The sequence below is a fragment of the Megachile rotundata genome, chromosome 5 (assembly GCF_050947335.1).
Source record: "Megachile rotundata isolate GNS110a chromosome 5, iyMegRotu1, whole genome shotgun sequence".
NCBI classification, from domain to species: domain Eukaryota; kingdom Metazoa; phylum Arthropoda; class Insecta; order Hymenoptera; family Megachilidae; genus Megachile; species Megachile rotundata.
Genome location: NC_134987.1, coordinates 2,567,095 through 2,578,971, shown reverse-complemented (window position 1 = coordinate 2,578,971; position 11,877 = coordinate 2,567,095). Strand labels below are relative to the sequence as shown.

At 34.8% G+C, this 11,877-nt stretch overlaps 1 protein-coding gene across 1 annotated transcript; it reads left to right on the top strand.

The window, feature by feature from the left end:
- Positions 1-482: 482 nt before the first annotated feature.
- LOC143264503 (uncharacterized) lies at positions 483-2,531 on the top strand. The gene has a single exon (XM_076531978.1). The coding sequence runs from the start codon at positions 483-485 to the stop codon at positions 2,529-2,531; it is 2,049 nt and encodes a 682-aa protein (XP_076388093.1).
- Positions 2,532-11,877: the final 9,346 nt, after the last annotated feature.

The following is an 11,877-nucleotide window of genomic DNA, read 5'->3' as shown; positions in this document are numbered from 1 at the left end:
CCCTTTCTTGTCTTTCCCTGCATAGCATGGGGCGTTCCACTAATATTAATAACAACAGTTTTTCGCTAATATCACGAAAACTAGAGTTTTCCGCGAAATTTTTATATGAACACAATTATTCAGAATCATGTCCGTGATAAGATATTAAAAGCGCACTAAAATCGAGAAAAGTTTATTTCAAAAGTTGCCGATTGTTTTGCAATAACAACACTTTGCAATTGAAAAATGAAAAATTTTTTGATAATGGTACCAATGGGGAGTCAGAACCTACCAGATGCAAAAGGTTTCGTTCCGATCGGTCCATCCAGCTAGGCGTAATCGGTGAACATACATAGAAAAAAAAATATACTGATCGAATTGAGTAACCTCCTCCTTTTTCGAAGTCGGTTAATAATGAGTCGACAATTCGTGGTTCGGATGGGAGGTACATCGTATGTTTGCCATTCAATGAGCGGAAAGACACGCTAGGAAATTCATATAACATGGCCCTTCGTAGGTTTTACTCATTAGAACGAAAATTAGCGAAAGATAAAGTTTTGAAAAGCGAATATTCAAAGTTTTTACGGGAATATCATGAGCTTGGGCACATGAAAGAAATTACAAATTGCAACGTTAACGGTGAAGGTTATTATATACCGCATCATGCTGTGATCAGGGAAGCAAATTTATCAACAAAAGTTAGGGTCGTATTTGATGCATCCGCCAAGAGTACAACAAACGTTTCACTCAATGACACGTTAAGGGTTGGTCCCACAGTTCAAAGGGAATTAGTTTTGACTATAATGAAATTTAGATTGCATAATGTTGTACTCACGGCTGATTTACAAAAAATGTATCGTCAGGTTAACGTCAATAATTATAATGCAATGTATCAAAAAATGTTATGGAGAGATAATGAACATGATGCTCTTCGTGTATATAAGTTAACAACAGTAACGCAGGGCACGGCATCAGCGCCATTTTTAGCGACTAGAACATTGCAAAGATTAGCAGAAGACGAAGGTAAAAATTTCCCATTAGCATATAGTAGTTTAAAAAATGATTGTTATGTCGACGATCTGCTTACCGGAACAGATTCTATTGAAAAGGCATTAGAATTAAAAGATCAGCTAATTAGTTTATTAAAATGCGGTGGATTTGTATTTCATAAATGGGCCTCGAATAAGCATGAATTAGTTATAGAATCAAAAAATAAAGATCAAAAACAAAATGTTTGTTTAAATAATGAAACTAAAAAGTTATTAGGCGTATATTGGGATTCAATCGTGGATATTATAGTATACAGCATTAAACCGTTTAATAATAATGAACGCCTTACGAAACGCTCTATCTTGTCTCAAATCGCTCAATTACTTGACTCGTTGGGACTAATAGGGCCAATCATTATTGTAGCAAAAATCATGATGCAGGAATTGTGGAAGGCTAATCTAAACTGGGACGAGTCGGTACCACAATTATTGCATACAAAATGGACAACATTTAAAAATGAATTACCAATTTTAAATAAATTCAAAGTAAAACGACAAATCACATTAGCTGACGCCATTGAATACCAATTACATGGATTCTGTGACGCCAGTGAGCAAGCATATGGTGCATGTGTATATTTACGGTGCGTTAATAAAGTTAAAAAGTGTTCAGTACAATTAATATGTGCAAAATCTCGAGTCGCCCCACTAAAAACAATAACAGTTCCTCGGCTAGAATTGTGCGCAGCGCAGCTTTTAACAAAATTAGTAAAGACTGTTTCTGAAGCGCTGCAGATTAGTTTTCATAAGATTAAATTATGGTCAGATTCAACGATTACACTTCATTGGATAAAATCTGCGCCGTATACACTAAAAACATTTGTTGGTAATCGGGTAGTAGATATTCAAGCGGGTAGTAATATCGACGATTGGTATCATATAGCTACAGACGAAAATCCCGCAGATTACATTTCTCGTGATCAAACTCCTTATGAGTTTCTTCACAATGATCATTGGTTGTATGGACCTTCATGGCTGTCGCAAGATGAAAGTCAATGGAAAATTAAAGAGCTAATACCAATAGAAATTCCTGAGCAACGATTAACAACAGCCCTTATGGCTATCAAAGATTCAGGTCAAGTAGGTCAGGACAAAGCAATTGTTAAGAAAACCCAAAACGCTCAGGTAGAAACAAATGATACATTCGAACGATTCTCGTCTATTGACAAATTAAATCGGTTTGTAGCATTTTGTCAAAGAGCTATTAAGAATAGGAAAATAGATAACAAAGTAAAGGGTGGGTTTTCGGTAGAAGAGATACAAAACGCGCATCGTCAAATTCTTAGAATTGAACAACAAAATCATTTTTCGCGTGATATTGAAAGATTAAAGCAGGGAAAAGAAGTACACTCAAAAAGTGAAATTCGATGTCTAAATCCGAGTCTAGATACTGATGGTATCATACGCGTAGGAGGAAGACTGACACATGCAGCAATCAATTACTCCCGTAAATACCCAATTTTACTACCGCGAAACAGCCACATTACTAAACTAATAATTTAAAATCAATATATAAAAAATTGGCACGCAGGTGTACAAGGTACGCTAAACGCAGTTAGAAACAATTACTGGCCAATTGATGGAAAGAATAGGACGCGAGACATTGTTCGGAAATGCGTGTATTGTTATAAAATAAATCCCAAGCTACCAACATATGTAATGGGTGATCTGCCCAAAAATCGAATCACTCAGTCACACCCATTCGAATGCGTTGGAATCGATTATTGTGGTCCGTTTTTTCTGAAAGAAAAGAAATTTCGCAATAAGGGAAAATTAAAATGTTACGTATCAGTATTCGTTTGTTTTGCAACTAGAGCTGTTCACATGGAGCTAGTGACAGATCTAACGACTGAAACTTGTTTAGAAGCTATTAGACGTTTTTGTGCTCGGAGAGGAAAGCCCTCTCACATCTATTCAGATAACGCTACGAATTTTGTTGGGGTAAAAAATGAAATTCTAAAGATTAGAGCATTTTTCTTGTCAGAAGAAAATCAATCCATATTAAAGAATAGTTTATTAAATGAGGAAATTAATTGGCATTTCATTCCTCCTCGATCGCCGCATTTTGGAGGCCTGTGGGAGGCAGCGGTTAAGTCTTTTAACCCTTTGACTGCGGCGCGCTCTCGGACGAATCCATCAATATGGACGGTGCGTTTTTCGCTTGTCGGTCGCTGCGACCAGTTGTCCACTGACTAGTGGGCACTCACAGTGACCAAAACAGTACCCGGAAATTTGATGCTATTCTTAGGGTTTAAAAAATAATAATGGCAAAAAAATTAAAAATATCAATTTTTTTATTTATATTAAGTAACTTTTTCAGCTATTTTAATTTACTTAACTTTTGTACATTCCTTCAATAATAATCGGTAAATAAATATAAAGGAAAAAATCCAAAATTTATAATGTAACACAGGATATGACAACTTTAACAGGATATTTTGATAATTTTAACATAATAATAATAAAAATAATAAAACCATAATGAACGAATAAAGATAAAATTCTAGTAGAAAAATTTAATAATCAATTTGTGTATGATATATTTCAAAGCATGGATAAACGCATAGACCTACATCGCATTTTTTACATTCATATCTGCTTTCTCGTCGGATTTTATGTTTAATGCATACCACACATTTTCGTGTTTGATTCTTTTTTTTTTCAGACGGATTGACATAAGTACTTGGAAAATGCTTTTCAATAAGACGTAAGGGATCGTCGGTATTTCTTTTCCCTTGGTATGTATTTGAAATTCGTAAATATTTTCCAAATATTTGTTTTATCACTAGTAAATGAAATGTCGCGAATTTTAACTCTTGACCTGATACGTATTTATATAAAACATATGCATTCCAAATACTTATATCTAATAAATGAAAAAAAAATTTTTTATACCATTTATAACTTTTCCTAATACACTCAACAGTACTAATTACCATATCGGTCTTATCTACAGCACCCATATTACGATTGTAATCCTGTATACATGTTGGTTTTGTTATTGGTGTTTTTGTAAGGTAATGAAGCTTTCCTGTTTCTACGATATCAGCGTGATGTAAACTTGTCAACATCCAAACTTCTCTTTTATCCTGCCATTTCATACATAATAAAGTTTCAGTTGATCGAAATGATATTTCTCCTTTTTGCAGTTTGTTTGAAATAATTGGTACATATTTGCGGTTTTTTCTTACTGTTTTGTGATCACTTTTTCCGACGAGTTTTCTCGAGTCGGTTGATCGATTCTCGGATCGCTAATTCTATCCTAGCGAGGATACGGAGCACAGGATGTTTAGGCAGAGTCACGTGAAGTTGTTAAAATAAAATAAAAGATATAACTTTAAACGTTCACAAAATGGTTTATTAAACACTTCACACGCACGCTTACCTCGGGACAATGGACGAATTATAACGATAATACAACTGGTTGAAATAATCGGAAAAACGGTTGAAATTTAGGTTGAAATTCGCTAAGACGTTTGTTCTCGCTGAAGGTTCACAAAGATCTGAATTTTAAAATCGGAACGGTAATCGTTTGAACCATCGATCCGATCGATGGCGTTGCGATAGGACTAATCCCGTGCGGGAGGGATTAGCGCCTGTACGCAGCGGCGTAATACGGCTCAGAAGTGCCTAGGTCTATTATTATGATCTTTATTTTGGAACATTTACGGTACCACAACAATTTGTCTGTTTCAAGTGTAATGTGTTAAATAAAAGTGGACTCGTGTACCAGTTATCTACATATAAACTGTGACCTTTCCCGAGATAATCTTTCATGAGAGTCATGACTATATTACCGGATTTACCCAAATTTTCTTGAAACACAGAAATTTCTGTTTTCGAACCTGAATAAATTATCATGTCACAAATATACCCCGTTTTACAGTCATAAGCAATGAAAGACTTTATGCCAAATCGATTGCGTTTAGATGGTATAAATTGTTTGAACGATAAGCGACCTTTGAACAATAATAAGCTTTCGTCTATACAAATATTTTGGGACGGGTAGAAATTTTGTTTTAAAATCAATCGAAATCTATCATTTAGTTCACGAATTTTGAACAATTTATCTCTACAGTTTAGTACCTCGGGATTGCAAAAATGTAAGCACTGCATTAAGTTCAAAAATCTATCTCGAGTCATAATATCATGAAAAATGTCAGTTTTCATAAATTTGTCTTTCGACCAATATTCCGGGTAAGAAAGTTTTTTTACGCGTGACATTAGTAATACGGTACCTAAAAAACAGTATACTTCATCTACATTAGTATCGTACTATGAATTTATTCGCGAATTAGCCTTCCATTTACGCTTTTTTTTTAAATAATTATGGTATTTATTTGTTTCATTTACAATATAATTTACTAATGATTCTGGGAAAAATAGTTGAAAATAATCTAATGGTTTTGATTTTTTGTTTAGGGCCGCTTTGCATCTAGAATCTTTATCATCAAAGTTGTGTACTTTTGGAATTAAATTTTCATGCGACCAACAGATGTTTACATTAATGGATCTGGCGATGTAAATTCATTGCCATTATTTTCTTGCAATTGTGAAATATCTTGCTCTCCAGTTTCTGATTCGGAGCTTGAACTTAATAAGCGCAAAACGCATCTTGGTCTTCGAACAATTAAATTCTCTTCTTCAGACGACGAAAATATGTCGTCAAGAAGCTCTATCTCTTCCTCTTCACTACTACTTAGGTACACACGTTTTCTTTTCTTCTGGCCAAACATTTTTAGGGTGTACTATATTATTTAAAAAAATAACGAATGGATAAATTCAAAAACTAATCACAAAATAAAATAAATAATTACCTATACAGTAAAGAAACAGGTTTACAGGAATCAATGCACGAAGAGATTATACGAGAGCGTAACGTAGGAGAGCAGTGTAATATGAAGGCAATTTATTGAACGATATTGAAACAATTGCCGATATTTGGTTGCTATGTTACATAAGACAACAAGTTCCATGTTGAATCAACTGGTAAAACAGTAATAAAAGTGTTATGGCTAAAAAATATAGAGGGCGTATATATACGCCTTTCGTATATATTGATGGATTTGTGAGGGCGTATATATTGATGGACTTGCGAGGGCGTATATATACGCCTTTAGCAGTCAAAGGGTTAAACAACATCTATATCGCACTGTTGGTGACACTATGTTCATATACGAACAATTCAATACATTTGTAATTGAGATTGAATCAATTCTAAACTCCAGACCCTTAACCCCACTCTCCTGCGATCCAAATGACCTCACAGCCTTGACTCCCGCACATTTTTTAATTGGAAGAGTTCTTACAAACATACCGGAAACCGACCTCCGGAATGTAACAACAAATAGGCTGTCAATGTGGCAGCATATACACAAAATAAAGCAACACTTTTGACAACGATGGCATAAAGAATATTTAAACGAGTTACGCACTCGAAGCAAATGGCATCAAGGAAATGGCGCAGAAATTACAGTTGGGAAACTAGTAACGATCAAAGAGGACAATCTTCCGCCAATGCATTGGAACATTGGTCGCATCATCGCGGTCCATCCAGGGCAAGATAGTGTAATACGTGTAGCAACTGTAAAGACACCGTGCGGAGTGTATAAACGTTGTGTAAACAAACTTGCGCCACTACCAATTGATACACCGACAGACAATGCGTTGGTGACATATAAAGTGTTATAGTATAAGATAAACAATGTATCCGATTATAACCATTATCAGCAAAACTAGTTAATAAGTCAGTTATAGAAGTAAAATTAGAAATTTCCTCCGCTAGTAGAATAACAATGGATAAGATATACATATATAAAGTTCATTCAATAGTTGTAGAATTTAAATCAATTTTCTTAAGCGTTCTTTGTCTTAAGTCCATTGGATATTCATAGTAAACATATTGTATGAGTAGTTTTAAGTTGCATCGAATTTAAGGAACTCCAGTTTAATCAAATTTAATTGAACGCACTCGTTCAAGGCGGGCGGCGTGTTACTGCGTATCAAATATTGTACTTTGTAATTCATTTAAGTGACTCATGACCTCCCAAGGTAACAAAATTTAACTATTCAGGTAGGGCAATTTGAAAAACATATTTCGAGGAAACCTTCTAAGATCATAAAGCCAAAAAGTTCAGTAATATACATAATTACCCTTATAGATGCCATAAAAAAGGTCACCGGTTTTACACATTTAGGAAAGTTTAAAAAATTTACAATCTTAACCGCCCTAAACATTGAAGCTCCAGAGAACCTACCTGAGTCTAACGGTAGTCCCCGCCAAATGTATGCCATTTCCCCAAAATAGAGAAAATCTCGAATAACCAATAAGAAACGTCGTTAGAAAAAGCCCCCACTATAAGGAAAAGTTAACATCGATCGAAAATTTTGCGAGAAAGACCAGATACAAACATACTAGCATACAAACAACGTTAAAATAATCCTCTACGTGCCGTCCGATAAAATTCACAAACTTATACTTTAAAATTTTTGTAGTTGTATTATTAAATATAATAAGTGTTACATGGAACTTTAATATATTATTCACTATCCAACATTTTCAAATATTCATTCGCCGTGAAGTCTGCGTGTGAAGTGAGCATTCTCGAAAGTATCTTTCAGTATAAAAAATGACAATTTTTCATAACTTTATTTTATAATTTATTCAAATTTGTATAATGACAAAAAGTGTAGAGAATTTTATTACAAATCCATTGGTATATATATATATACGATATTACCTCCTACAATTCCCCAGATTTTTATCGTAAAGGTTCGCGCGCGCGCCCGCTGACGCTCCACACTATACTAAATCGGATGAAGTCGGACGATATTACACTGTCAGTCAACATTATTTATAAGCATAAATGAGAAACAATTACATTTGCGTTATAATTAACATTTATCGTTAAAGTACAGAGGTATTCTATATGTTAATTTTATTAGGTAATGAATAGTTTGAATAAGTTAGGGAACATAATCAAGGCAATGGTGGTATTGTTCGAAGAAATGTTTCAAACACAACGGTTTGCGGCATTAAGTATATGTAATAATTGCTACGTCACCGCATATGTATATGGCATAGTGGTTCATTATGTGATGCATAGCAAAATACGGGATTTTGAAAATGAGGTCTTGACGATATGTATCTACTTTATACCATGGAGTATTTGAACCTTGATTACAGCAGACCATGTTCAAGGCGATGAATATTTTTGTTATGGCATCGACATCCGGAAAACTTACAAAAGAAAATTTTAAAACCTGGTTAACAGAAGTTTATTCTCCAAATACAAACAACAAAACAACTCTATTATTAGATTCTTGGCGCGCATTGTTGTCGTAGGGTCGGCGAAGCTATTCCGATAAATAAAGAAATAATGTTATTTATGATTCTAACTGGAACTACAAAATATTTACAAGCATTATACGTGTACGGATTTCGCGTATGGAAAAATTTTGTTCGTCGCTTTTTGGACATAATTGTCATATTGCAATATGACATTAATCTCCACACACGAGATAGCATTCTAAAACTACAATGACTTGTTCATAATCAGTTTTCTTCACCGAAAATTTGAAAATTTCATTTCATGATATAAAAGTCAAGACATATCGTCAAGACCACTTCATTTTCCAAATACAGTAGAATTTTGCTATGCATCACATAATGAACCACTATGCCATATACATATGCGGTGACGTAGCAATTATTACATATACTTAATGCCGGAAACCGTTGTGTTTGAAACATTTCTTCGAGCAATACCACCATTGCCTTGATTATGTTCCCTAACTTATTCAAACTATTCATTACCTAATAAAATTAACATATAGAATACCTCTGTACTTTAACGATAAATGTTACTTATAACGCAAATGTAATTGTTTCTCATTTATGCTTATAAATAATGTTGACTGACAGTGTAATATCGTCCGACTTTATCCGATTTAGTATACGAGGTGTGACACAAAAGTAACGAGACTAGGTCTGTAGCTTGAAAAAACAATGGAATTGGCAGCAATTGTTTTTTGTGGCATCATTCCACATACCTCCTCTATCCATGTTGCCAATTTCGATTGAATCGGTCATACCATTTGGAAGTATTGCGTTATTTAGTGAACACGTGCAACTGCATTCTGCCGGAAAAATGTCTAACATAAAAATCGAACAGCATATAAACATCAAGTTTTTTGTAAAATTTGTTGAAATCTTTTGTAACATGTCATGAGACTTGCATTTTTACCTATGACCCAGAATGTAAGCGCCAGTCAATGGAGTGGAAGTCTCCAGGATCCCCAAAACCCAAAAAAGCACACATGTCAAAATCAAAATTGCACATTAATGGAATTGTAATGATTGAGTGGTTTCTCAGTGGTCAGACTGTTAACCAACACTATTACATTAAAGTCCTAAAAAGATTTAGTGAAAAATTTGGAAAGAAAGGCCACAGTTATGAAGCGATTGATGGTCGTTGCACCAGGACAATGCATCCGCTCACACGGCACTGTCTGCCAAATAGTTTCTGACCAGTAAAAATATTACTCTGATGGGGCATCCTCCTTATTCTCCTGATTTGGCTCCATGAGACTTTTCTTTATTTCCTAAAGTTAAATTTTGCTTAATGGGAACCCATTTCACCTCAGTTAAAGAGGTTCAGACAGAAACGGAAAATCTCCTAAAGGGACTTCCAAAAACCTCGTTCCAGAATTGTTACCAGCAATGGCAGCACCAAATGCAAAAGTGTGTGAACACTGAAGGGGACTACTTTGAAGGTGATAATGTCACGGACAACTGATTCTGCAGGTACAATGATTTATTGGACTAGTCTCGTTACTTTTGTGTCACACCTCGTATGTAGTGTGGAGCTTTAGCGGGCGCGCGCGCGAACCTTTACGATAAAAATCTGGGGAATTGTAGAAGGCAATATCGTATATATATATATACCAATGGATTTGTAATAAAATTCTCTACACTTTTTGTCATTATACAAATTTGAATAAATTATAAAATAAAGTTATGAAAAGTTTTTTTGTTATAAACAAATTGTATTTTGCAAAATTCGTTAACATCCTGTTATTATACGCAAGAAACCATACAACTTTCCTATTAGAAGTTTTAATGTATCCCGTATGGTTTTCGAGATAGCCAAAAGGGGTCGAAACTTTAAGGGCTCGTTTCACCCCTTAAACCCGCGTCTCAGCCGATAAAAAAAAATACCTGTCCCTTATTTTTGCCTGCTTAACAAACCTACGAAGTTTCATCAAAATCGGAGGGGGACACTTGCGTGCCTTTCCTTGTTAGACAAAGATAGGAATACATTTTTCAATTAGGACATTATTAGTTATTAAAAACTATTAGTTGAACAAATCAATTAGTACATATCAAGCTTACTAATATTGTATTATCCGGAATTAAAGTCAAATGTTAGTTTACTGCAAAATATACTGTGAATTATAATATTACTCTATGGAATGTTCTAGAAACATGGTATGTTTATACATTTAGATCTGATCCTTATAGAGTTCGTGCGCGATATATGGAAGAAGATAGAAAATGTAATTTTCATTAAAACACTACTGAATTACTATTTTTATATCAGGATCATAAACTATTAAGAAGAATGCGATATTAATAATGTAATCAAATCATTCGTTTTCACAATTAGCGTATAATTACGAATTTATACGAAAATTATATACTTCGACATTATAGGGGTTTTCCAAGAAATTGTCAGGCTTCCGAGTATAAAAGGCCGAGCGAAACCCGCCTAAATCGCAGAACAGTTTTCGAAGTCAAGCGAGCTAGAAGTCTTCAGATAAGTATAACCGGAACAGTTTTCAGTTTCAAGAGCTGAAACGATTCTTAATACTTGATTGGTAAAGCAGGTATACGCCATTTGGATACCTGATCGCTGGGTCGTTCTAGTAACCAGCGGACAGCAGGCTCCTCATTCAAGCAGTCTTGTATCTGAAACTCCGTTAGGAGAGTTCAGTTACTCATATTTGATTTTTCGTCGGATTGCTAACGCGCCGTCAGATTCTCGGAGCTCGCTCTGGGTAGTTTCGTAGTCATCGAATAGCAGGCTCCTCATTTAATCAGCTTGGTCTCTGAAGCTCGTGTCTTTTGGGTGGCAGTTCAGCAATTACGATTTTATAATTAGAGTCAATTTTAATTTGCTACCCTGTTAGACTTATGCTGTTCACCCGATTCTGGTATTGTTGGGTCGTTCTAGTAGCCAGCGAACAGCAGGCTCCCCAATTAAGCGATCTGGTTTTGGCTATCAGTGTTCGTTTTGACAGAAAGGGTCATGGACAATTAGTTGTCGAGTCAAATTAAGAAAGAGTAACTGTTCCGAGTAAAATTCATTGGATTCAGACAAATTTTGAAATTTGAGTTAATAAAAGAATATTGTTCTGTCATTAGCGTAATTTCCGTAGTCGACTACGCCGCGTTAGATAATATAATAGATAAAATCGTTGATCTGTCTAACTTTGCGAAAGCGTATCTAGGTACACTTACTAGAGAATCACACTTAGGTCTTGTTCCTCGCTGCGGTAGACTATAACGCGCTAATATTATTAATTTCGTAAAAGAGTATTCAGTATATAAATTACAAACGTATTAATCAAGATAAATTTTGTCATTGCGATAGCGTTCGAAACGAAAATCAAACCTTATAGAATATCGAATTCAGTTAATTTTGTGGGAGTGTATTGTATTTTATGTTTGTTTAGTTGTAAAATGTTTGTATAGTTTGACAATCGTTGTGAAATTGTATGTATGACTGCAAGTGTGAATGGCGATTTATAAAAGGAACAGTGTGAAATGCTAAGCGGAAGTAGTTGC